This window comes from Hippoglossus hippoglossus, chromosome 7 (genome assembly GCF_009819705.1).
Source record: "Hippoglossus hippoglossus isolate fHipHip1 chromosome 7, fHipHip1.pri, whole genome shotgun sequence".
Classification (NCBI taxonomy): domain Eukaryota; kingdom Metazoa; phylum Chordata; class Actinopteri; order Pleuronectiformes; family Pleuronectidae; genus Hippoglossus; species Hippoglossus hippoglossus.
In genome coordinates, this window is record NC_047157.1 from 16,921,955 (window position 1) to 16,948,318 (window position 26,364).

The 26,364-nt window shown below is 43.6% G+C and overlaps 2 protein-coding genes and 2 non-coding genes across 5 annotated transcripts; all 4 read left to right on the forward strand.

The window, feature by feature from the left end:
- The first annotated feature begins 194 nt into the window (after positions 1 to 194).
- LOC117764000 (ubiquitin-like modifier-activating enzyme 1) lies at positions 195 to 14,062 on the forward strand. 2 transcript variants are annotated; one of them, XM_034589383.1, is made up of 27 exons: positions 195 to 567; positions 3,703 to 3,819; positions 3,903 to 3,961; positions 4,085 to 4,253; positions 5,428 to 5,562; positions 5,656 to 5,762; positions 5,860 to 5,950; positions 6,039 to 6,171; positions 6,249 to 6,346; positions 6,441 to 6,587; positions 6,880 to 7,056; positions 7,226 to 7,333; positions 7,440 to 7,520; positions 8,140 to 8,292; positions 8,880 to 9,045; positions 9,217 to 9,413; positions 9,642 to 9,706; positions 10,159 to 10,354; positions 10,989 to 11,063; positions 11,168 to 11,357; positions 11,532 to 11,617; positions 11,723 to 11,815; positions 11,931 to 12,122; positions 12,533 to 12,634; positions 12,727 to 12,827; positions 12,909 to 13,072; positions 13,261 to 14,053. In XM_034589383.1, the coding sequence occupies exons 2-26, from the start codon at positions 3,703 to 3,705 to the stop codon at positions 13,042 to 13,044; spliced, it is 3,174 nt and encodes a 1,057-aa protein (XP_034445274.1). In that variant the 5' UTR covers positions 195 to 567; the 3' UTR covers positions 13,045 to 13,072; positions 13,261 to 14,053. The 2 variants fall into 2 exon arrangements, with proteins under 2 accessions (XP_034445274.1, XP_034445273.1); XM_034589382.1 differs by lacking the exon at positions 195 to 567 and adding an exon at positions 1,838 to 2,228 and having other exon boundaries at positions 13,261 to 14,062.
- On the forward strand, positions 12,252 to 12,353 carry LOC117765444. The gene has a single exon (XR_004614593.1). It is a non-coding gene; the product is annotated as a small nucleolar RNA U6-53/MBII-28 (small nucleolar RNA).
- A 1,374-nt stretch (positions 14,063 to 15,436) lies between the features above and the next one.
- LOC117763999 (ubiquitin-like modifier-activating enzyme 1) lies at positions 15,437 to 24,910 on the forward strand. Its single transcript, XM_034589381.1, has 25 exons — positions 15,437 to 15,591; positions 15,675 to 15,733; positions 15,855 to 16,023; positions 16,981 to 17,115; positions 17,209 to 17,315; positions 17,409 to 17,499; positions 17,588 to 17,720; positions 17,798 to 17,895; positions 17,990 to 18,136; positions 18,429 to 18,605; positions 18,783 to 18,890; positions 18,997 to 19,077; positions 19,731 to 19,883; positions 20,346 to 20,511; positions 21,527 to 21,723; positions 21,969 to 22,033; positions 22,201 to 22,396; positions 22,740 to 22,814; positions 22,919 to 23,108; positions 23,284 to 23,369; positions 23,473 to 23,565; positions 23,682 to 23,873; positions 24,284 to 24,385; positions 24,474 to 24,574; positions 24,656 to 24,910. Exons 1-25 carry the CDS (start codon positions 15,475 to 15,477, stop codon positions 24,789 to 24,791), a joined length of 3,174 nt encoding a protein of 1,057 aa, XP_034445272.1. The 5' UTR covers positions 15,437 to 15,474; the 3' UTR covers positions 24,792 to 24,910.
- LOC117765445 lies at positions 24,003 to 24,104 on the forward strand. Its single transcript, XR_004614594.1, has one exon. It is a non-coding gene; the product is annotated as a small nucleolar RNA U6-53/MBII-28 (small nucleolar RNA).
- Positions 24,911 to 26,364: the final 1,454 nt, after the last annotated feature.

The following is a 26,364-nucleotide window of genomic DNA, read 5'->3' on the forward strand; positions in this document are numbered from 1 at the left end:
ACAACGACGGCAGTGGAGCTGAAAGAACCGTTATCCAATCACCACGGACTCATTCTGAAATCCCGCTATGCCTACAAGTCCCATCAGGCCCTGCGTGAACCTCGGGTTGGTCCACCCTTTGTGGAAGTACGGGGGGGGGTTGAAAAATATCCGTGCACGTGGACAATAAACAAACGACTCAATCTCGTAGCAATGTGTATTCCAGTACACTACTCTGTGTGGGGGGGGCTGTGTTTTAATATCATAACCGAGTAAAAAAACAATGTATTCATGGCAGTTGTGTTTTCTCTGGACCCTGTGGACTGGAGCGATGGTCGCGCCTGTAACGTGCACATGTTGCTGCTTTGCTTTGCTTTGAACTGAAATAGAGTGAGGGGAAACGTTTCGTGAACAGCCGGGCAGGCAGCCGTCCAGCGGAAAAACTCACACAGAGCCCGCCACCCTGACACACTTTCCAGTTTGCAGTCAGCGGCACTGTTGATCCTGTCACGTTGTTTCTTAGCGTCCCTGCTTTCACCCCAGTCGTTTTTTTGATACTACAGATCAGGCCGAGTAATATCGGATGTGGTAAGTTCTTACACACTTGTGCGCTCGCTCGTCTCGCTAGTGTTAGCGCCCCCCAGCTAGTTGGCTAACGTTAGCTAGTTAGCCACCGTAGCGGCACTGGAAGGGGGAAAAGTCGCTGGGTGGCTAGATAGCTCCACGGCTAGCCGCACACATGCTAACAACTACGCAGTCGTTTGAGCTGCATTAAAGGTCGCCTTTATTGTGAGTTGCCGTCGGCTATCCGAAGCATTTCGGCTCCCAGCCTCGGGACCCGTGGCCAACCAGCCTCTGCCACGCAACTAATAATGTTTAATTAGCATTTGCACATTTTATGTGCTCGTGGGTGTTGTTTAATATTCAGTCATAAACAGTAGGTGGAAGGCTAGTTGGCTACAAACATTAGATGGACGCTTTGCTGTTGATCTAAAGGTAACTTGCACCACGAAGCCCAGAAGCTGCTGGAGATATATATTCTCCATTGGTTGTTTTTTGTTAGGTTAACAATAAGGTAGCAAGAAAATCGATGTAACCACAATAACGTAATATTGAATAGTGTCTCTTCTCTGGTTGCCAAGTCCAGGCAGCCTGTTAACGTGACATTGATTATATAGGTTTCAGATCCAGTAGACCAGAGGAAAATAGTGTTTAATTTAATCATTTGGCAGCACGGAGATGAGAACGGGGATCCCCTCGACATGTGTACCCGAGAATCCGCGGCCCACTCTTTGCCGGGGCCTTTGTCATTTGCTAGGCACCCCCTCCCCCAATACTCCTCCTTTGCAAGGAATGCTCACCCCTAACCTCGGTGTGACTGAGGGCCCAAGACGATCAGCATCGCCACAGCTAGTCGATGTGTGTACCTGCCTCCGTCGTCAGGCTGGCACTACCCGTGTGTTTAGCAGAAATCAGGAATAGCTTCACGTGGTTAAACCATTAAGCAGGTCGCAGTAGGGACACATCAAGCATGGCTCTGCCCTAAAGATGTGTTGTTTTCTTTGTACAGTGCATTGTGGCACGTGTGGTGTGAGCTTTTGTATTCGCAGTCTTCCCCCACAAACGACTTCTCAAGATGCTTGCTTGCTGATGGACTCCATTCAGCACTGGTAGACGGGACTTTAACTTTAAAAAAAGATGACTGATGTTCAGTGGGTGTGACTTCCCTTCTCTTGCATTAACACCAGACAGGCTCCGTGTGCGTTTTCAGGAAACCTGCAAGGTGTTTCTGGCACGGATGTGTGGAGGTCCAGCAGTTCATTGTACAGTTATCTACTGTACAAGGCATGCATCCTCTGGCAGCAGGGGGGGGGGGGCGGGACGAGTTGGCTTCGGCCCTCCCGACCAATCAGCTGTGCGCCTGGGCTGAGCAGCGTGCTCCCCGCCGCCCTCTCCCCGTGCTACGTCTCGGCCCGAGCGTCACGGCTCCCCCCGCCCCTTCCTCCCCGTCTGCCATTTTGGTTTTGTTCCCGTCTGCAGTCGCGAAGCCAGCAGCGCAATCACACCGGAGAGACTGAGCCAGCGACGTAGTGACTCGACAATATAGCAGCAGACCGTCCTCACCAGGCACCCCGCGTCCATTTTCTCCGTACTAAACCGTCGAATCTCCCGTCGTCGTCAGCACTGACATCCAGACACAGCGGGAGAGGAGCGGGTTCGCATTGGGAAGGGACCGAGAATCATTATTGGTAAGGAAGGCGAAATCAATGAGGCACGAGTGTAATGGCTACTCTTTCATTTTCCTGGATTGTTCCCGTCGAGCGATAAAGTTGGATATCCGCTCCTCTGTTAGCCGTCGGAGCGTGAGGCCACATCCGTGTATGAGCCGCGGTTGTCGGGTGTCAAAATACAACCGTCGCTATTGTTTGCGGGGCAGATTGCGAGCATAGCTTCAGCTGCTAGCTTGTAAAGTTGTGTTCCGCACCGGGGCTGATGCAGGCCCGAGGCCGAGGAGCTGGTGGCCAGGGGCGGACAGTGGTGTTTTCTTGCCTCCTGAGTTATTCATGTGGCGACTCTGTCCACTTGCCAAATCGGTTAATTAATTAGCGTCTACCTAATTATTGGTGTCCCTCTCCGTGTGGCTTACTGACATTCAACCGAGCTTTTCTCAAACGTGTACAAAATGGTCAGTTAACGACGTTGTGCAGAGGAACTAGCAATAACAGTGAGTCGGGAGGGAGGCTCGGTGCTTTGCTGTATCATGCCGGATGCCTTCATTTTCGTTTTCACGAAGACACCCGTGTATAATATATCACGGGAAAACCAGCTAAATGTGTTGTACTGATTATTAAAGCGTTGACTTGCACAAATATTAAATGCAGAGAGGTTTACAAAAGGTGAAAGTTTGTTTATTTCTAGACGACAGGTAAGTTGGCTGCATTGGATGCGGAAATTGTGGCCGATCGTCGGGCGGTGGGAGTGTTACAGATACTGCGGCCTATTTTTCTCTCAGAAGTGAATGAGCTTTCCCCAAAAAATTGCCATAATCACGTTATGCTCGGGTGTTAATCTTAAAATATTATAATCGCTAATAAACGCTCCCTTTTAATATAGCGATTTCAGAGGATTGTTCCGAATAGAACACTGTGATCCTTGTGTCCACACCTGCGAGCCAGTGTGCGGTAGTGTTCACTTTACCGCAGTGAAGTTTTAATGATTCAGCTGTTTTTCTTGAAACAATGTTGGCAGTTCATGGTTCTGGTACAATAAACAATGGAAGTACATAAACAAGTCAACGCTGTCTCTGAGCGTGAAAGGGATTGATAATGCTGTTATTCACGTCTCTTCCCAGGCTTAGTTCGTTTTCTAGCAGATTTGTTTTTGGCCTGCAGCCAGCCCAGCTGCTCTCTAGACCAGAAATCCTCTCTTCAACATGAAGGGGATTAGGTAGCCTTTAGCTCGGGAACTCATCTCAATCAAACCATAGCAATGAATTATATATCTCGCGAATTTGCATCTGTAGTTTAATCAATTTTCTTTTCAAAACCTCAACGAAAAGCCTGATGTGGACTCTGGATATTGATTTTTTTTTTTTTGGTGCACATGTCAAACTTGAGTTATTCTGTTATCCATTGTAAATGAATTTATATACATTGGTAAAGGGGAGGTGTGATGCAACAATACTCAGCTTGTTGTTCATTTTGGTGTTTTGCTGATGCACAGATGTCCAGCTCGCCGCTGTCCAAGAAGCGTCGCTTGTCAGGAACAGAGACGAAGACGGGATCCCACTGCTCCTCCTCTAACTCTGTCAGAACTGATCTGTCCCACACACCTGCCAACGTAAGCACTATCACATGCGCTGTGTACTTTTGGATAGAACTTGTAACACAAACTTAATTGCACCTCCTGCTGTCTCTCCTTAGGGCATGGCTAAGAATGGCAATGATGCTGAGATTGACGAAGGCCTGTACTCCAGACAACTGTAAGTCCTCTCTCTCTGTATAAGTCTTGTCCAAACAATGGAGAACACGCAAACCTATTTTTATTTATAGTTTGGCATTAAAAATGCAGAGGTGTGCTGATGGTACTTTCTCTCCCCATGTAGTTACGTGTTGGGCCATGAAGCTATGAAGCGCATGCAGAACTCCAATGTCCTTATCTCTGGTATGAGAGGTCTTGGAGTGGAGATTGCCAAGAACGTGATCTTGGGAGGAGTAAGAAGTGTCACTGTACACGACCAAGGAGTTGCAGAATGGAGAGACCTCTCCTCTCAGGTGGGAAGCACGCATGTATATTCTTATTTTGCATTAGCACAACAACATTCTCTTCAAATATTTTTTTTTTAAGTCATACAGACATTGTTGCAGGTTTTTGAGCCTGATATCAAAGTCCATTGTGCCTTTTGTTATGAGTCACTTGCTGTATCCATAAAGAGTACTGCGGCCACCCCCACCCTTAACCATGGTCTGACCCAGATTTATCAGTGGGTGGCCTTTCCCTGGGTCATAATCGTAGTAGAGCTAAAGCCTGTTTTAGAACATTGTTACAGTGGGTAGACTGTTTATATAATAATAAACTTAATTTATATGGCACTTTTTAAAATCAGTTTACAAAGTGCTTTGACCACAAAGCAAGAAAAGTAAATAAACACTTGAACACATAAAAGCAGTAATAAGACAATAAAAATAATTATATAATATAAATACATAGTGAGTTTGTCTATCAGCCTGACATCGTGAATTTTGATGTGGCTATTTAAGACCATGCTGATGAAGGTTCATTTAAGAGGCTCAGCTGAGACCCCCTTTTTGTATTTGGCATGGTTGTTTTTAGATCAGCAGGTCAGCTCTATCAGTGATCCTCCGGTTTGAATTTAACCTTGGGCTCTGAAACATTTCTATATCAGCCCCTGGCATTTGTCCCAGTGTCCAATCTCATTCAAGCTGAGTTAAATAGTCTACATGAATATCTGTCACTTAATACTTATAATGTCATCCAGCTTCTATAGAGAGTGGCCTTTAATCAACCACTTAATCTTAGACCTTGTCCACACTTCGCTAAATTTGAAATACCATCGTTCTTCATGATGCTTCCACAAGCAGCTGTAGCTCGATTAAACTGACCATCTCATTCACATTTTTGTAAACAATAGCGTTTTCCTGCAGACATTGTTGGGTGTGGCGTGGCAGGATTGCGAGGAACTGCCATCACACATTTCTTTGATAGCTTATTATTTATTTCAGCACAGTTTCTTACTGATTCTTTCAAGTCCAAGCCAACTTCTTATGTACAAAATAAGATAAAGTCTACTAACAAAAAATGTATTACTGTGATGTTCTTTTCTTCTTTATCACCATATTTACCATTCATTCACCTGGATTGAAAAGATATCAGGGAGAAATTGATGCCAAGTTTATAAATCAACACCTATGTATTTTGTGTGTTCAGTTCTACCTCCGGGAGGAAGATCTGGGGAAGAACAGGGCCGAGGTGAGCCAACACCGTTTGGCTGAACTCAATAGCTACGTTCCTGTGACCGCCTACACTGGAGAACTCACTGAAGACTATATGAACAAGTTCCAGGTATGACTTGTACAGAGGCCTGTACCCGACTCATTCAGCATTCAAGAAGGAAAGAAGCTTTTATTTTTAATTTGTCTATTTTTGCATTTCTAGGTGGTAGTACTGACCAACTCAAATCTGGAAGAGCAGCATCAAGTGGGGGAGGTGTGCCACAGCAAAGGAATCAAGCTGGTCATCGCAGACACACGCGGCCTGTTTGGGTAAGATTCTGACCCTTTGTTTGTTCTCATGAAATCTATAACCACTTCTGTCTGTCATTGTCTAACATTCATGTGCATTATGCGTTTTGTTTTGCAGCCAGCTTTTCTGTGACTTTGGTGACGAGATGGTCGTCTATGACACCAATGGAGAGCAGCCGCTAAGTGCCATGATTTCCATGATCACCAAGGTTAGTCTGGCTGAGGATGTTTGTCAATGTAGCTTTAGCGTTTTAAGATCAGACTTCAGGACAAGTTGCTACTTTTTCCTCTCTCCAGGACAATCAAGGGGTTGTGACATGTCTGGATGAGACTCGTCATGGCTTTGAGAGCGGCGACTCTGTCACCTTCACAGAGGTTCAGGGTATGACTGAGCTCAATGGCTGCCAGCCAGTGGAAATCAAAGTTCTGGGTAAGATCTGTTAAGGTTTAAGACACATCTTGTTTAGCCTGATTATGAATGTTACATGACTTGCCGTCTCTGTCCAGGTCCCTACACCTTCAGTATCTGTGACACAACTGGTTTTACGGAATACGTGAGAGGAGGAATTGTCTCTCAGGTCAAGATGCCCAAGAAGATTGCTTTTGTAAGTGATGTGTTGGCATGTGTATCTGTTTTGACCAGTGGGAAATTATATGTGGACTCATTTCTCACTGTCTTGCATTTCTCTCCTTATGCAGAAATCCATCTCTTCCTCCATGGCTGAGCCAGAGTTTGTATTGACAGACTTTGCCAAGTTCGACCGTCCAGGGCAGCTTCATGTGGGCTTCCAGGCGATCCATGCCTTCCAGAAGAAACACAACCACCTTCCTGTACCTTGGAACCGGGTAAATATCACCCCTGTTTGTTTTAATAATATGTTAATTGGAATGTCACATTGGCTTGGAGTTAAAACCTTGTGGAAAAAACCTACCTTCCTTGTTTTGATGTTGCTCTGACGGTTTTTAGATTTATAGGAAACCTGGTGTTAGTAATGTTTTCAATATGGGTCTGCAGAAGCTAATTAGCTTGTCCTTGCAAACAGTAAATATCAGTCAATACAAGTTAGTGAGTTTAGTATTGTACCTGCTGTAATTGTAATTTTGCAACATGTCCAACCTGCTGAACTGTGTATTCCAGGCTGATGGTGAAGAGTTATTGACATTAGCCAAGGAGGTGAACTCTGCCCAGGCCGGCTCTGCCAAAGTGGAGCAGTTGGATGACGCTCTTATCAAAAAGTTGTCATTTGTTTCTGCTGGTGACCTGGCCCCTGTCAATGCATTCATTGGAGGTCTGGCAGCGCAGGAAGTGATGAAGGTCAGTGGTGTGATGTGCAGCTCAATTTCTCCTGTAATGTATTTATAGTAATCTCTGTGGATTTACTTTTATCGGATTGGACATGTTTCGGCCTGTGTTGCTAACTCCCTCTGAACAGAATTCTTTGTATTACTCAATTGCTTCTTTTTACATGTTCTCTCTTCTTTAGGCATGCACAGGAAAATTTATGCCAATGATGCAGTGGCTGTATTTTGATGCCCTGGAGTGTTTGGCCGAAGAGGAAGGAGTCACACTCACCGAGGAAGAATGCGCCCCTGTAGGTGTTCTTATTAAATCACACATATTGATAGTGAGGACAGACGCACACAAGGGAGACAAACCATGATGTTAAACCCTTTTCTGCCTCTGTTCTTTTCTCCCAGAGGAACTGTCGCTATGATGGGCAGATTGCAGTGTTTGGCACCAAGCTGCAGGATTTGCTTGCCAAACAACGCTACTTCCTGGTGAGTTACCCAATGGAAAATGTTCTAATATCTCCTGACATACTGTTGCTAAGGGAAATTTAATGGATAAGGCCAGTGATGTTATGTTTCCTTATTGCCAACATAATCCCATGAAAAGATCAAAACCATGATCCTATTAACTAGACTTCCCTGTAACCTAAACCTGATAGAAGATATTCCTCTTTGCCATAAATCTCTGTTGTCTAAAGACTTACAAACATCAGGAAATAACATAGTACTAGATAAAATGCTTCTTTATTGCCTCTTAATCTTCTAGCAAAACGGACCAAAAAACATTGTTTTGTTCTTTTAATGGAATTTGTTCACAATATTCACAAAAATATCAGCATCCTTATCCTTAAAAAAGCTTTTCTAACATGGACCCTTATTGTTTAATCTCCCATCTCAGTGTAAACGTGAAGATAATGTTCATGGGATCTTTCGGCAATAATGAAAACGGGTTATTACCGGTCTTGTCTGGCATTAAGGAATGTATAAATAAAACCTTGATTTTTCTACAGTGAAGGGTTAAATACTATTTTTGTTAAATTGTGTTTGAACATAGAGAAAATGGAGCATGACTTTGGTAGCTTTACTGAGTGACCTGTAATCCTCCCAGGTTGGAGCTGGGGCCATTGGCTGTGAACTGATGAAAAACTTTGCGATGATTGGACTGGCTGGCGGAGAGGGCGAGGTCATTGTGACGGACATGGACACCATAGAGAAGTCCAACCTCAACAGACAGTTCCTCTTCAGACCCTCAGACGTGACGGTCAGTATTTACCTTTTTTGGTGGATACAAAGTAGGTCGAGGACATAATTTGGCCGTTTATTGATCGAATTTAATATTTCATTGGATTTCCTGTTCATTGCAATTGATTGTGATTTGCACTTAATGCAACTGCTGCTGATGGATGATATCAGCATTAGATAGTGGGGAGGCTCATTCTGGGTGTGGTAGATTAGTATTGGTTTATCATGTGGTGATAAATGAAATGCAGTGACCTTTCAGTAAGTCTGTGTTACTGGAACACCATTATTGTTACATGATGTTGTCCGCCTGTTTATTCAAGGGTGACACGTTACAAAACAAATTGTGGTTGGATGGACCCGCTCCTGACAGACATGCTGCCGGCCATAATTATTGTAAAAATGTGCTTATTGATGGAACCTTCAACCAGCAACAACATGCAGTGTTTTTATACAGTTAATAGACTCTCTACAGAAACAGATCGGTCAAGTAATCAACAAGAATGAACACAATTAACCACCCCTCCTGTTGCAGTGCGATTCTTAGTATTTGAAGAGAAAGTGAAAAGGTCAGTATTTAATGTCATTTGTGTGTATGTGTGATGATAGAAAATGAAGAGCGATACTGCAGCAGCGGCAGTGAAGCAGATGAACCCGTCCATCAGGATCACAGGTCACCAGAACAGAGTGGGCCCCGACACGGAGAGGGTCTATGACGACGACTTCTTTGAAAGCCTTGATGGAGTGACCAACGCACTGGACAATGTAGATGCACGTAAGTGACACAAAATTTTTTATTATTTTAAATCTTTTTTAAGAATGTTAAATTCCTTTTTCTTTTAAAAAACAATTAGGATCTTATTTTTTTAAACCATCTGTTTTCTATTTCCCACTCCCTCTGTATTTGAGCTTTACCCTCTGCCTTGTGTTTTTGCCCATTGTTTAGGTATGTACATGGATCGGAGGTGTGTGTACTACCGTAAACCCTTACTGGAGTCTGGTACTCTTGGCACCAAAGGCAACGTCCAGGTCGTGATCCCCTTCCTCACAGAGTCATACAGCTCCAGCCAAGACCCACCGGAGAAATCCATCCCCATCTGTACCCTGAAGAACTTCCCAAATGCTATTGAACACACACTGCAGGTCGGTACACTCTGAGATGCACATAACAATGTTAAAGATAAACACACAGTGAATGTTTTGAAATTGCATAAATATGTATGATTTGAACATAATATCTCTCACAAAAGAATTCACAAAATGATTAAAGATGCTACTACTTTGCTCTGGGTTAAACAGTTTCATATTGTGCTTCTGACTACATGAATTGACGGTAATATTGATCTGTTTTAAATATCTTCTTCTCTTCAGTGGGCCCGTGATGAGTTTGAGGGATTATTCAAACAGCCACCAGAGAATGCCATGCAGTACCTCTCGTGAGTTGCCTTGTTTGACATCCAAAAGTGACTATACGGCAGAACTGTAGTTATCTAAATGTAGGATTTGCTCAAAGTGACTCGTCTTTGCATTAATAAACCGAGAATTTCTTATTTTCACATCTATCAGTTAGTGATGTCTCCAAGTGTTATGGAATGTTTCGATCTCTTCATTACTTGTAAATGCTTGTCAAGAATGTTTAACATATCTTAAACACTTCTACATAGAATAGAATTTCTACTTGTGAAAATGAAATCACTACAAGTGGCTCTACTTATTTTGAAACAACTTACCATACTGTAAATCATTCTGTAAAAGGGCTCAACATGCACCTCCTTGTGGTATGTTTGACCATATATAAACTGGGAGGAAACACAATCCCAACAAATGGTAACAGCTCTTCACATGGTTTTTCTCCAGCTTATTGGATCGATGATCATTGTTCTTTCAGAGATCCTAAGTTCATGGAGCGTACTCTGAAGCTGCCTGGAGCTCAGCCTGTGGAGGTGCTGGAGGCTGTCTACAAGAGTCTCGTCACAGACTGCCCCCATAGCTGGGCTGACTGCGTAGCCTGGGCACGCAACCACTGGCAGTGCCAATACAGCAACAACATCCGTCAGCTACTGCACAACTTCCCCCCAGATCAGGTACACATTGAGCTCACCGCTTGGTGGATATCAGTCTGGTCTAATATTTCCACTCCCTTTATTTGTCTAGAATCAGTATTGCTTTGTCCCATATTATATTTTTCTTGTTTCTTATATTTTAAGTCCAAAATTTTGATAACAGATATAACATCTTGTTTAATTCTAAGCAGCGAGTAAACATTGTTCTTGCAGTGTGAATCAAATAAAATGAGCAGGGTGTTGGGCAGAGGCTTATTGCGGTTTTATTCAGCTCATCCCTCAAAGATATCAGTTGATCTCAGTCCTGCATTCAACACACTGTATTAGAATCCCCTGGCTTACTGCTTAAAACGTCTCTGTGCAAGTCTTTAGCCAATCTGAGTGACACCAGGCCCCATGAATGGTCTATATAGATACATCACATTAACAGCAAATAATGTGTTGCTTATTGAATCAAGGTGCAGTTTTTTTTTTTTTTTTTAAATGCTACAAATGTAAGGCACAGATGGAGCGCCCTGATTTTACTGACCTTTCGTCTCATTTCCTGTTATTTCTTCTGTCTGTCTTATGAATGACCCCAATAACCCAAAGGCCTACATTTCTTTAAGGTTTTGCATTTCTGTTTAGTAAGGCAAGTTTATCATCTGTCTTTCAGCTCACCAGCTCTGGTGCCCCCTTCTGGTCTGGCCCAAAGAGGTGTCCTCACCACCTAGACTTCAGCACTAGCAATGCAAGTATCCATCCATTATTTTTAAGAGCACCTACTTGATGCATTATCTGCTTTTAACTAATCTATTCAGATTCCAGTTAGTAACAGAATTCCTTCCCTTCTAGGAGCTGCACATGGATTATGTTGTGGCTGGGGCAAACCTGTTTGCTCAGACATATGGCCTCCCAGGCCGCACTGATCGTGCAGGTGTGGTCAAGATCTTGCAGGAGGTCAAGGTGCCGACCTTTACCCCTCGTTCAGGAGTTAAAATCCATGTCTCTGATCAGGACCTGCAGAATAGTAATTCCTCTGTTGGTAAGATGCTCAAATCTCTTAAATTCATAGTTTTTTCGGGAGTCATATTTTCAGGCAAAGTTTGGCTTATGTGAATGATTTATTGCTTTTAGTACTTTACAAATTAAAGCCATAGTCTGGTGTCATTAAGGATGCTTTGAGGAGATTGTGACCACTATTCTCTTGGAATATTAGATGACTCAAGACTGGAGGAGCTAAAGGTCCAGCTGCCTTCCCCCGAGACTTCACAGTTCAAACTCAGCGCCATCGACTTTGAGAAGGTACACACGATCCTCTGACAAATGTGTTTTGCGTGTGTGTGTATTATCCTCATGGCTGCTGTACTTAAACAAAACTAATGATGGTCTTTGACCTGTCGGTAACAGGATGATGACACAAACTTCCACATGGACTTCATTGTGGCAGCATCCAACCTGAGAGCAGAGAACTATGACATTCCCCCGACAGACAGACACAAGGTGGGGGCTCACATTGTTTTAATCCTGGCATTGTCTTTCATTGTTAATGTTCTTTTACTGCAAGTTGTCTCCTCCTGTTTTTCATTGCTGTTAAATTCTTCCTCCTCCAACCCAGAGCAAACTGATAGCTGGTAAGATCATTCCTGCCATCGCCACTACCACGGCTGCAGTGGTGGGCCTGGTGTGTCTGGAGCTCATCAAGATTGTCCAAGGTCACAAGAAGCTAGAATCGTTCAAGAATGGCTTCATGAACTTGGCCCTGCCTTTCTTTGCCTTTTCTGAACCCATTGCTGCTCCCAAACACAAGGTAGCCACTTACTTGTTTTGAGCTCTTAAGATATCGAACAGTCACATGTGTCCCCACTGTGGGAAAATATCCCTATTCATAGTATCCTCTCTACAAGGGTAACCATAGATAGTCATTACATGTTTTGAGCTCCAATGATGATCCAGCCATGCTAATACTGATGCACCAGGCAGATGCAGTTTGCCTGCCTGGGTGCAAGTGAGTTCAACTCACCTTCTCACGCTGATGAGATCAGTGTGGGCTGAGGAGAATACATTTTCTAAAAGCTTTCTGTTTTATGACTTTACATTTTTCATTTTGGCAAAGACGGCAGTCAGTAGCTTCTGTTTAATGAAAACGCATCGTGTCTTTGTGATAGCTTTGTGTGACCGACATCAGCATCTCATAACCCCCTCTTCATGTTTTTGCAGTACTATGAAATTGATTGGACGTTGTGGGATCGCTTTGAGGTCACAGGTTTGCAGCCCAACGGGGAGGAGATGACACTCCGGCAGTTCTTGGACTACTTTAAAGTACATTCTCATCAACTCCCCTCCTCAATTTGTTGCCATATGATTTCTGGCCTACAATTAACAAACCCCATCTTTCTTCTGTCGCTCATTAGACCGAGCACAAGTTGGAGATCACCATGCTTTCTCAGGGAGTGTCCATGCTCTATTCCTTCTTCATGCCTGCTGCCAAACTCAGAGAGAGACTGGACCTGCCGTGAGTAGATGACATTACTGAGGCACGTTAAATGCTAGTGTTTAATCTGTTGCTATAATGGTATTTTCCTTTGTCTCATAGGATGACGGAGATTGTGACTAAGGTGTCCAAAAAGAAGCTGGGAAAGCATGTGAAAGCCCTGGTGTTTGAGCTATGCTGTAACGACCTGTCGGATGAAGACGTGGAAGTGCCCTATGTCCGATACACCATCCGCTGAGCTCCACACTATACCCACTCACAAGATGGTGGGGGTTGCAGGGGGGAGACGGGTGGGCAGTGGTTGTTATAAGTGAGGATTGGGGTGGGTGGGTTGATCCAGGTTGGCTCTATTGGATCAATCAGTTTTCTGTTAGGCCTGTGGTTTGTGTAAACCTGTGCCTGAGTGTACATAGTCCCAGTAAGCTGACTTAAAGGATACCTGTATGTGTGTTAGGGATCCCGTTGGTGCTCGGCTGTGGGAACAGGGGGAGTCGCTGGAGGAAGGGAGCATGTATACTGGACCTCCTGATGTTTCTCAGTAGCAGAACCCTTCTGCTCCATTGAATTCCACGCCTTCATGTTCTCATGGTACTCCATAGCCCAACTAGTGTCCCTCTGAAACACCCTTGCACTCTAACTAAGCTTCATCAGTAGAGGAAAGGTTTTTAACAACTCTCCCCTCCACTCTACTTGCTCTCTTCCCTTTTCCAACCCTGTTTCTCGTAGACCTGCTCCCACATTACTGTTTTGTTTTTCCAGAAAGATGCAAGTAAAAGGAGTTCAGCTAAGAATCCCCAAAGTAGTGACGTGTATTGAGAATCCTTTTAAGAATCCCCTTAATTCTACCTGAAAGCTTGAGTTTAAAGCTGAAGAAACGCCCAAAGACTCGGTCAAACCGAAGTCGGCGGCATTTCCTTACTGGAAAAATAATCACACGCCAGCAGAATAGGGACCCTCGCTGGTTTGAAGCACCCTTAACACACCCACCTCATCCAGCACTCTTGACTTTGGAGGGGCTCTTGCACATGACATCAGTTTTCTCTTTATATTTCATGTGTTTCGTTGTTTTGTTGTTTTCTATTTTATTTTTTGTGGGGGTGAGAGTGGCCGAAGGTTTCAAACACACAAACACCTTGTTAGATCATGTCTTCTTTCTACTTTAACTCCAAATGACATTACAGTGTAAAAGCAAGGCAATGAGATGTATCTTGAAATGCGAGCACTTAGTGTGATAGTGAATAAACATGTAAAAGATATTTCTGAATTTGTGTGGTTATTTGACGCTTTTAGAGAGAAGATGACATCTGGTGTAGCTCTGTAATGAAACCGTCAGGCGTGTGTTTCCTGTCTGAGCTGCTTCAGGTTCTTCAGAAGTTTCATAATAATGCACATCTGCAAACGACCTGAATCAGCTTAACGCCGACCTGAGACGATGGATGATTAATACCAGGATGCAGGAAATGATCTCTTCCGGATTGATTGAATAAATTCACCTATACTTAATTACATTATTCAGAAGGGCATTGGAAGAATATTAAACTAGTGACTAAACTTTAATTCCTCGTATGCGAACCTTTTAATGTAATTGGTGTTAAAAAGTTCCACTATCCAGTCGTCTGCTTAGAGCGACGAGATACAAGTAGAGGTTTGAACTGTCCTTCCTGAGAAGAGCGGATACATCAGTACGTGCAACCCTCAAGGATGTGGTCAGGTCTGAGATGAGGACTTATTCAGGGAGATTTGGACTAGTTTGTGAACATTTCATTTCATGTTATTGTTCCTGTCATTTGTCTAGTATATGCACTGATGCTTTTAAACCATAGAAGTTCATAACTCCTAAAAAATATTTTGAAGTTGAAGGAGTAACAAGTCTATTTTGAATGTTCTTATGTTAGTATATTTAACTAAGAGTCCTTGGAGAATGCCTGAGATCCCGTCATAAGGAAAACATTTGGGCCAATGTCAATTTATGATTGTTAATAAAATTAAATGGTTTATATGCAATTGGAAAGTAAAATTTTGTGTTCCTCTTTGCTGTCTTTGTAACACAAAAACACTGAATACATTTATTCAGCCTAGAGAGAACATGTATAAATAAATGGAGGGTGTGCCTGGTCCTACTGTTACTAAAAACTTTGTTCCTTTGTAGTATTTCCATCTGCTTTGGTACAGTTGTAGTCAATAAATTGCAACATGAGCAGTGACATCTCTGTGCATCATTGCTATCATGGAGTTATGCACCATCTTATGTAGAATTTAAGGCAAGGATAAAAATGTACATTTCTCCTTTGGTTTATCACAGTTTACTCAGGCACAGTATCAGTCACATCTGATAGATGTGTAGATCTAATGAACTTTCATAAACCAGTATAGAGCTGATTGAATAAATCACAAACAACAGTCACCTTTCAACAGTATGGCATCAAAGGCAGCTCCCTTTATAAATCAGTGGCAGTTTCTGTCACTGGAAGTGCCTCTACGAGCTGCCCCGATTTGAGTTTGCCTTTACTGCCATTTTTCCGCTCAACAAATATAATTTTTTTTACAGCTGTCGACCTCGAAATCTTCTGTTATCCATTGTAAATGAATTTATATACATTGGTAAAGGGGAGGTCTGATGCAACAATACTCAGCTTGTTGTTCCTTTTGGTGTTTTGCTGATGCACAGATGTCCAGCTCGCCGCTGTCCAAGAAGCGTCGCTTGTCAGGAACAGAGACGAAGACGGGATCCCACTGCTCCTCCTCTAACTCTGTCAGAACTGATCTGTCCCACACACCTGCCAACGTAAGCACTATCACATGCGCTGTGTACTTTTGGATAGAACTTGTAACTCAAACTTAATTGCACCTCCTGCTGTCTCTCCTTAGGGCATGGCTAAGAATGGCAATGATGCTGAGATTGACGAAGGCCTGTACTCCAGACAACTGTAAGTCCTCTCTCTGTATAAGTCTTGTCCAAACAATGGAGAACACGCAAACCTATTTTTATTTATAGTTTGGCATTAAAAATGCAGAGTTGCGCTGATGGTACTTTCTCTCCCCATGTAGTTACGTGTTGGGCCATGAAGCTATGAAGCGCATGCAGAACTCCAATGTCCTTATCTCTGGTATGAGAGGTCTTGGAGTGGAGATTGCCAAGAACATCATCTTGGGAGGAGTAAGAAGTGTCACTGTACACGACCAAGGAGTTGCAGAATGGAGAGACCTCTCCTCTCAGGTGGGAAGCACGCATGTATATTCTTATTTTGCATTAGCACATTTGTCTCTCTTCAACTTATTTTTTATTTCAGTCATACAGACATTGGTGCAGGTTTTTGAGCCTGATATCAAAGTCCATAGTGCGAGCCACCCCCAGCCTTGTTAACCATGGCCTTTCTCTGGGTTATAATCATAGTAGAGATAAAGCCTGTTTTGGAACATCATTACAATGGGTAGACAGTTTCTGTCTATCAGCCTGACATCGTGATTTTTGATGTGGCCATTTAAGACCATGCTGATGAATGTTCATTTAAGAGGCTCAGCTGAGACCCCCTTTTTGTATTTGGCATGGTTGTTTTTAGATCAGCATGTCAGCTCTATCAGTGATCATTCAGTGTGAGTTTAACCTTGGGCTCTGAAACATTTCTATATCAGCCCCTGGCATTTGTCCCAGTGTCCAATCTCAATCAAGCTGAGTTAAATAGTCAACATGAATATCTGTCACTTAATACTTATAATGTCATCCAGCTTCTATAGAGAGTGGCCTTTAATCAACCACTTAATCTTAGACCTTGTCCACACTTGGCTAAAGTTGAAATCCCATCGTTCTTCATGATGCTTCCACAAGCAGCTGTAGCTCGATTAAACTGACCATCTCATTCACATTTTCGTAAACAATAACGTTTTCCTGCAGACATTGTTGGGTGTGGCGTGGCAGGATTGAGAGGAACTGCCATCACCAATTTCTCTTATAGCTTATTATTTATTGCAGCACAGTTTCTTACTGATTCTTTTAAGTCCAAGCCAACTTCTTATGTACAAAATAAGATAAAGTCTAATAACAAAAAATTATTACTGTGATGTTCTTTTCTTCTTTATCACCATATTTACCATTCATTCACCTGGATTGACAAGATATCAGGGAGAAATTGATGCCAAGTTTATAAATCAACACCTATGTATTTTGTGTGTTCAGTTCTACCTCCGGGAGGAAGATCTGGGGAAGAACAGGGCCGAGGTGAGCCAACACCGTTTGGCTGAACTCAATAGCTACGTTCCTGTGACCGCCTACACTGGAGAACTCACTGAAGACTATATGAACAAGTTCCAGGTATGACTTGTATAGAGGCCTGCACCCGACTCATTCAGCATTCAAGAAGGAAAGAAGCTTTTATTTTTAATTTGTCTATTTTTGCATTTCTAGGTGGTAGTACTGACCAACTCAAATCTGGAAGAGCAGCATCAAGTGGGGGAGGTGTGCCACAGCAAAGGAATCAAGCTGGTCATCGCAGACACACGCGGCCTGTTTGGGTAAGATTCTGACCCTTTGTTCTCATAAAATCTATAACCACTTCTGTCTGTCATTGTCTAACATTCATGTGCATTATGCGTTTTGTTTTGCAGCCAGCTTTTCTGTGACTTTGGTGACGAGATGGTCGTCTATGACACCAATGGAGAGCAGCCGCTAAGTGCCATGATTTCCATGATCACCAAGGTTAGTCTGGCTGAGGATGTTTGTCAATGTAGCTTTAGCTTTTTAAGATCAGACTTCAGGACAAGTTGCTACTTTTTCCTCTCTCCAGGACAATCAAGGGGTTGTGACATGTCTGGATGAGACTCGTCATGGCTTTGAGAGCGGCGACTCTGTCACCTTCACAGAGGTTCAGGGTATGACTGAGCTCAATGGCTGCCAGCCAGTGGAAATCAAAGTTCTGGGTAAGATCTGTTAAGGTTTAAGACACATCTTGTTTAGTCTGATTATGAATGTTACATGAATTGCTGTCTCTGTCCAGGTCCCTACACCTTCAGTATCTGTGACACAACTGGTTTTACGGAATACGTGAGAGGAGGAATTGTCTCTCAGGTCAAGATGCCCAAGAAGATTGCTTTTGTAAGTGATGTGTTGGCATGTGTATCTGTTTTGACCAGTGGGAAATTATATGTGGACTCATTTCTCACTGTCTTGCATTTCTTTCCTTATGCAGAAATCCATCTCTTCCTCCATGGCTGAGCCAGAGTTTGTATTGACAGACTTTGCCAAGTTCGACCGTCCAGGGCAGCTTCATGTGGGCTTCCAGGCGATCCATGCCTTCCAGAAGAAACACAACCACCTTCCTGTACCTTGGAACCGGGTAAATATCACCCCTGTTTGTTTTAATAATATGTTAATTGGAATGTCACATTGGCTTGGAGTTAAAACCTTGTGGAAAAAACCTACCTTCCTTGTTTTGATGTTGCTCTGACAGTTTTTAGATTTATAGGAAACTTGGTGTTAGTAATGTTTTCAATATGGGTCTGCAGAAGCGAATTAGCTTGTCCTTGCAAACAGTAAATATCAGTCAATACAAGTTAGTGAGTTTAGTATTGTAACTGCTGTAATTGTAATTTTGCAACATGTCCAACCTGCTGAACTGTGTTTTCCAGGCTGATGGTGAAGAGTTATTGACATTAGCCAAGGAGGTGAACTCTGCCCAGGCCGGCTCCGCCAAAGTGGAGCAGTTGGATGACGCTCTTATCAAAAAGTTGTCATTTGTTTCTGCTGGTGACCTGGCCCCTGTTAATGGATTCATTGGAGGTCTGGCAGCGCAGGAAGTGATGAAGGTCAGTGGTGTGATGTGCAGCTCAATTTCTCCTGTAATGTATTTATTTATTTATAGTAATCTCTGTGGATTTACTGTTATCGGATTGGACATGTTTCGGCCTGTGTTGCTAACTCCCTCTGAACAGAATTCTTTGTATTACTCAATTGCTTCTTTTTACATGTTCTCTCTTCTTTAGGCATGCACAGGAAAATTTATGCCAATGATGCAGTGGCTGTATTTTGATGCCCTGGAGTGTTTGGCCGAAGAGGAAGGAGTCACACTCACCGAGGAAGAATGCGCCCCTGTAGGTGTTCTTATTAAATCACACATATTGATAGTGAGGACGGACGCACACAAGGGTGACAAACCATGATGTTAAACCCTTTTCTGCCTCTTTGCTTTTCTCCCAGAGGAACTGTCGCTATGATGGGCAGATTGCAGTGTTTGGCACCAAGCTGCAGGATTTGCTTGCCAAACAACGCTACTTCCTGGTGAGCTACCCAATGGAAAATGTTCTAATATCTCCTGACATACTGTTGCTAAGGGAGATTTAATGGATAAGGCCAGTGATGTTATGTTTCCTTATTGCCAACATAATCCCATGAAAAGATCAAAACCATGATCCTATTAACTAGACTTCCCTGTAACCTAAACCTGATAGAAGATATTCCTCTTTGCCATAAATCTCTATGTTGTCTAAAGACTTACAAACATCAGTAAATAACATAGTACTAGATAAAATGCTTCTTTATTGCCTCTTAATCTTCTAGCAAAACGGACCAAAAAACATTGTTTTGTTCTTTTAATGGAATTTGTTCACAATATTCCGGAAAATTATATCAGCATCCTTAAAAATGATTTTCTAACATGAACCCTTATTGTTTAATCTCCCTTCTTTAATCTCCCTTCTCAGTGTAAACGTGAAGATAATGTTCATGGGATCTTTTGGCAATAATGAAAACGGGTTATTACCAGCCTTGCTGTTAAACTATGGTTCATGTCTGGTATAAAGGAATGTATAAATAAAACCTTGATTTTTCTACAGTGAAGGGTTTAATACTATGTTTGTTAAAATTGTGTTTGAACATAGAGAAAATGGAGCATGACTTTGGTAGCTTTACTGAGTGACCTGTAATCCTCCCAGGTTGGAGCTGGGGCCATTGGCTGTGAACTGATGAAAAACTTTGCGATGATTGGACTGGCTGGCGGAGAGGGCGAGGTCATTGTGACAGACATGGACACCATAGAGAAGTCCAACCTCAACAGACAGTTCCTCTTCAGACCCTCAGACGTGACGGTCAGTATTTACCTTTTTTGGTGGATACAAAGTAGGTCAAGGACATAATTTGGCCGTTTATTGATCGAATTTAATATTTCATTGGATTTCCTGTTCATTGCAATTGATTGTGATTGCACTTAATGCAACTGCTGCTGATGGATGATATCAGCATTAGATAGTGGGGAGGCTCATTCTGGGTGTGGTAGATTACATTACATTATTTTAGCTGATGCTTTTATCCAAAGCGACTTACAATAAGTGCATTAAACCATGAGGGTACAAACCCAGAAAACAAGATTCAGTGTTAGTTTATCATGTGGTGATAAATGAAATGTTCAAAGTACAGATTGTTCCTGGAACACCATTAACCATTCGGTCAGGTAATCAAGTATGAACGCTATTAACCAACCCCTCTTGATGCAGTGCGAGAAAGTGAAAAGGTCAGTATTTAATATCATTTGTGTGTATGTGTGATGATAGAAAATGAAGAGCGATACTGCAGCAGCGGCAGTGAAGCAGATGAACCCGTCCATCAGGATCACAGGTCACCAGAACAGAGTGGGCCCCGACACGGAGAGGGTCTATGACGACGACTTCTTTGAAAGCCTTGATGGGGTGACCAACGCACTGGACAATGTATACGCACGTAAGAGAAGCGGAAACTTCAATTGTTTTAAACCTTTTTTACAGAATGTTTAAAGATGTTTTTTAAAAAAAAAACACTTCTGTGTGGGCATTGGGGGGGGGGGGGGGGGGGGGGGGGGGGGGGGGGGGGGGGGGGGTCTGGGAGAGCACCACCACCTGTACCAGAGGATCAATCAGCGCAGGTGAGAGCTGTTAGCTGATTGATCCTCAGGCTTAAAAGGCAGCCGCAGACCTGCCGACGGAGAGACAGGCACATGGGAAGAGACGCACGACCAGCCTGTGAAGTTTATTAGTCGGACAATTTATGTTTAGTTTGGACTTTGTTTCCTCACGTGTGATAAAGTATGCTGAAAAGCCACAGTACCGTGTCTAGCTGTGTGTGGGAGACCCCGGTGGCATGGTCAACTGCAACAGTGGCGCCCAACGTGGGGCTCCATGCAGTCAGAGACTCGGACCGGCAAGCGGAGATGGCGCTGGGACGGTGGCTGGAGGCTCTGCAGAGGCAGACGGAGAAGAAGAATGCGCTGCTGGAGCCCGAGGTGCCCGCATGGCGCCCACCTGCTCGGCCCCCCGGGGAGCCTCAGCGCGTGGGCCGGCTTCCTCTCCTGGCCTGTGGGGAGGTGGAGTAGGTCAGGCCTGATGACGCCCTGGCCTGAATTTGGCTATGTGGGCATGGAGGTGGCTGGGAGAACACCTCCACCTGCACCAGAGGATCAGTCAGCGCAGGTGAGAGCTGATCCTCTGCCGGCAGAGCTGCCGAGGGGGAGATACGCACGCAAGGGACGCAAATGGGAAGAGCTAGGAGCCTGAAGGGGTTATTAGTCGGACAATTTATGCTTAGTTTGGACTTTGTTTCCTCACGTGTGATAAATTATGCTGAAAAGCAACGGTACTGTCTCTGGCTGTGTGTGGGAGACCCCGGTGGCATGGTCAATTGCCCCAATCTGTTTTTCTATTTCCCACTCCCTCTGTATTTGAGCTTTACCCTCTGCCTTGTGTTTTTGCCCATTGTTTAGGCATGTACATGGATCGGAGGTGTGTGTACTACCGTAAGCCCTTACTGGAGTCTGGTACTCTTGGCACCAAAGGCAACGTCCAGGTCGTGATCCCCTTCCTCACAGAGTCATACAACTCCAGCCAAGACCCACCGGAGAAATCCATCCCCATCTGTACCCTGAAGAACTTCCCAAATGCTATTGAACACACACTGCAGGTAACAATGTTAAAGATAAACACACAGTGAATGTTTTGAAATTGCAATAAATATGTATGATTTAAACAATATCTGTCACAAAAGAATTCACAATATGATTAAATTGAGAAACCAGTAATTAAATTCATTTTCCACCTCTATAAGATGCTACTACTTTGCTCTGGGTTAAACAGTTTCATATTGTGCTTCTGACTATATGAATTGACTGTAATATTGATCCGTTGTAAATATCTTCTTCTCTTCAGTGGGCCCGTGATGAGTTTGAGGGATTATTCAAACGGCCACCAGAGAATGCCATGCAGTACCTCTCGTGAGTTGTCTTGTTTGACATCCAAAAGTGACTATATGGCAGAACTGTAGTTATCTAAATGTAGGATTTGTTCAAAGTGCATTAATAAACCTAGATAATTTCCTTTCACATCTATTAGTTGGTGTCGATGTCTCAGCTTATTGGATCGATGATCATTGTTCTTTCAGAGATCCTAAGTTCATGGCGCGTACTCTGAAGCTGACTGGAGCTCAGCCTGTGGCGGTGCTGGAGGCTGTCTACAAGAGTCTCGTCACAGACTGCCCCCATAGCTGGGCTGACTGCGTAGCCTGGGCACGCAACCACTGGCAGTGCCAATACAGCAACAACATCCGTCAGCTACTGCACAACCTCCCCCTAGATCAGGTACACATTGAGCTCACCGCTTGGTGGATATCAGTCTTGTCTGGTATTTCCACTGCCTATATTTGTCTAGACTCGGTAGATATAGATACATCACATTAACAGCAAATAATGTGTAAGCTTTTTAAACTGTTGCTTATTGAATCAAGGCGCAGTATTGATTTAAAGATGCTACACATGTAAGGCACAGATGACGTGCCCTGATTTTACTGACCTTTCATTTTTCCTCATTTCCTGTTATTTCTTCTGTCCGTCTTATAAATGACTACAATAACCCAAAGGCCTACGTTTCTTTAAGGTTTTGTATTTCTGTGCTTGTAAGGCAAGTTTATCATCTGTATTTCAGCTCACCAGATCCGGTGCCCCCTTCTGGTCTGGCCCAAAGAGGTGTCCTCACCACCTAGACTTCAGCACTAGCAATGCATGTATCCATCCATTATTTTTAAGAGCACCTACTTGATGCATTATCTGCTTTTAACTAATCTATTCAGATTCCAGTTAGTAACAGAATTCCTTCCCTTCTAGGAGCTGCACATGGATTATGTTGTGGCTGGGGCAAACCTGTTTGCTCAGACATATGGCCTCCCAGGCAGCACTGATCGTGCAGATGTGGTCAAGATCTTGCAGGAGGTCAAGGTGCCGACCTTTACCCCTTTTTCAGGAGTTAAAATCCATGTCTCTGATCAGGACCTGCAGAATAGTAATTCCTCTGTTGGTAAGACGCTCAAATCTCTTAAATTTGTAGTCTGTTTTTGCAAAAGTAATATTTTCTGGCAAGGACTTGTTTTGTGTGATTTATTGCTTTTAGTACTTTACAAATTAAAGCCATAGTCTGGTGTCATTAAGGATGCTTTGAGGAGATTGTGACCACTATTCTCTTGGAATATTAGAAGTCTCAAGACTGGAGGAGCTAAAGGTCCAGCTGCCTTCCCCCGAGACTTCACAGTTCAAACTCAGCGCCATCGACTTTGAGAAGGTACACACTTTCCTCTGACAAATGTGTTTTGCGTGTGTGTATTATCCTCATGGCTGTTGTACTTAAACAAAACTAATGATGGTCTTTGACCTGTCGGTAACAGGATGATGACACAAACTTCCACATGGACTTCATTGTGGCAGCATCCAACCTGAGAGCAGAGAACTATGACATTCCCCCGACAGACAGACACAAGGTGGGGGCTCACATTGTTTTAATCCTGGCATTGTCTTTCATTGTTAATGTTCTTTTACTGCAAGTTGTCTCCTCCTGTTTTTTCATTGCTGTTAAATTCTTCCTCCTCCAACCCAGAGCAAACTGATAGCTGGTAAGATCATTCCTGCCATCGCCACTACCACGGCTGCAGTGGTGGGCCTGGTGTGTCTGGAGCTCATCAAGATTGTCCAAGGTCACAAGAAGCTAGAATCATTCAAGAATGGCTTCATGAACTTGGCCCTGCCTTTCTTTGCCTTTTCTGAACCCATTGCTGCTCCCAAACACAAGGTAGCCACTTACTTGTTTTGAGCTCTTAAGATATCGAACAGTCACATGTGTCCCCACTGTGGGAAAATATCCCTATTCATAGTATCCTCTCTACAAGGGTAACCATAGATGGTCATTACATGTTTTGAGCTCCAATGATGATCCAGCCATGCTAATACTGATGCACCAGGCAGATGCAGTTTGCCTGCCTGGGTGCAAGTGAGTTCAACTCACCTTCTCACGCTGATGAGATCAGTGTGGGCTGAGGAGAATACATTTTCTAAAAGCTTTCTGTTTTATGACTTTACATTTTTCATTTTGGCAAAGACGGCAGTCAGTAGCTTCTGTTTAATGAAAACGCATCGTGTCTTTGTGATAGCTTTGTGTGACCGACATCAGCATCTCATAACCCCCTCTTCATGTTTTTGCAGTACTATGAAATTGATTGGATGTTGTGGGATCGCTTTGAGGTCACAGGTTTGCAGCCCAACGGGGAGGAGATGACACTCCGGCAGTTCTTGGACTACTTTAAAGTACATTCTCATCAACTCCCCTCAATTTGTTGCCATATGATTTCTGGCCTACAATTAACAAACCCATCTTTCTTCTGTCGCTCATTAGACCGAGCACAAGTTGGAGATCACCATGCTTTCTCAGGGAGTGTCCATGCTCTATTCCTTTTTCATGCCTGCTGCCAAACTCAGAGAGAGACTGGACCTGCCGTGAGTAGATGACATTACTGAGGCACGTTAAATGCTAGTGTTTAATCTGTTGCTATAATGGTATTTTCCTTTGTCTCGTAGGATGACAGAGATTGTGACTAAGATGTCCAAAAAGAAGCTGGGAAAGCATGTGAAAGCCCTGGTGTTTGAGCTATGCTGTAACGACCTGTCAGATGAAGACGTGGAAGTGCCCTATGTCCGATACACCATCTGCTGAGCTCCACACTATACCCACCCACAAGAGGGTGGTGGTTGCGGGGGACGGGTGGGCAGTGGTTGTTATAAGTGAGGATTTGGGTGGGTTGATCCAGGTTGGCTCTATTGGATCAATCAGTTTTCTGTTAGTAGTGACTGGTGTGTTGATAATCTGTGGAGGAAATTTGACTTTGTGAGACTTTGGAAATAAAGAGAACTTACCATAATGGGCTTTTAAGTGCACGTTTATTCTTTGTCAAACAAGGTCCAACAGATCTTACAGCATGCGGCCATGTGAAGATGGTAAACATTTTCGGGCGTGCTATACCAGGCTCTGGTCATCTCACGCCTAGACTATTGCAACTCCCTCCTTGCTGGTGCTGTCCAACCTCTGCGGCTCATCCAGAATGCAGCAGCTCGACTGGTCTTTAACCTACCTAAGTTCACTCACACGCCTCCGCTCCCGTCACTGGTTACCAGTGGCTGCCTGCATCCGTTTCTAAACACAAGTACTTGAGTACCATGCTGTGAACGGATCGGGTCCAGTCTACATCCGGGACATGGTCAAACCTTACACCCCAGCCTGTCCACTACGCTCTGCATCTGCCAGTTGGCTTGCTGCTCACTCACTGCGAGCTAACCACTCAACAAAAGCTCGGCTCTTTGCTGTCCTGGCTCCTAAATGGTAGAACGAGCTCCCCATTGACAGCAGAAAGCCTACACATCTTCTGCCACAGACTAAAGATGCATCTCTTTTGACTATAGCTTGGATTAAAAAAAAATATATTTATATACATATTTAGCACATACATGTAGCACTTTGTAGTTTGGATTGCTTTAAACAAATTGTACTTGATTCTTGTTCTGTGTGTGTGTGTGTGTGTGTGTGTGTGTGTGTGTGTGTGTGTGTGTGTGTGTGTGTGTGTGTGTGTGTGTGTGTGTGTGTGTGTGTGTGTGTGTGTGTGTGTGTGTGTGTGTGTGTGTGTGTGTGTGTGTGTGTGTGTGTGTGTGTGTGTGTGTGTGTGTGTGTGTGTGTGTGTGTGTGTGTGTGTGTGTGTGTGTGTGTGTGTGTGTGTGTGTGTGTGTGTGTGTCCAGAAGATAAGATTGGTGGAAATGGCAGCACAGTGATTCCTAGTGGCTCTGATGTCCTGATTTCTCAGAGATTGGTACCTAGTAACTCTAGGAGATAAAGGTCATGATAAATCTGCCATGAGGCATATCACCAACCGAAATCTTGGCAGGTCACACATGATACGCATAAGCAGAGATAATACATACTATAGTATGCTTATAACATTTTCCATTACGGAATCCTTTTCAGAATCTGTAATTCTACCCGAAAGTTTGAGTTTAAAGCTGAAGAAACGCCCAAGATGCGGTCAAACCCAACTCTGACATTTCCTTAGTGGAAAAAGAATCACACGCCAGCAGAATAGGGACCCTCGCTGGTTTGAAGCACCCTTAACACACCCACCTCATCCAGCACTCTTGACTTTGGAGGGGCTCTTGCACATGACATCAGTTTTGTCTTTATATTTCATGTGTTTTGTTTTTTTGTTTTCTATTTTATTTTTTGTGGGGGTGAGAGTGGCCG

Coding starts and splice junctions, on each gene's coding strand:
- LOC117764000 (XM_034589383.1), top strand. CDS start 3,703: ATGTCCAGCTCGCCGCTGTCCAAGAAGCGTCGCTTGTCAGGAACAGAG. Junction 9,414..9,641: donor CTATTGAACACACACTGCAG/GTCGGTACACTC, acceptor TCTTCTCTTCAG/TGGGCCCGTGATGAGTTTGA. Junction 12,635..12,726: donor AGTTCTTGGACTACTTTAAA/GTACATTCTCAT, acceptor GTCGCTCATTAG/ACCGAGCACAAGTTGGAGAT.
- LOC117763999 (XM_034589381.1), top strand. CDS start 15,475: ATGTCCAGCTCGCCGCTGTCCAAGAAGCGTCGCTTGTCAGGAACAGAG. Junction 17,896..17,989: donor TGCCCAAGAAGATTGCTTTT/GTAAGTGATGTG, acceptor TTCCTTATGCAG/AAATCCATCTCTTCCTCCAT. Junction 23,109..23,283: donor GAATAGTAATTCCTCTGTTG/GTAAGACGCTCA, acceptor TTGGAATATTAG/AAGTCTCAAGACTGGAGGAG.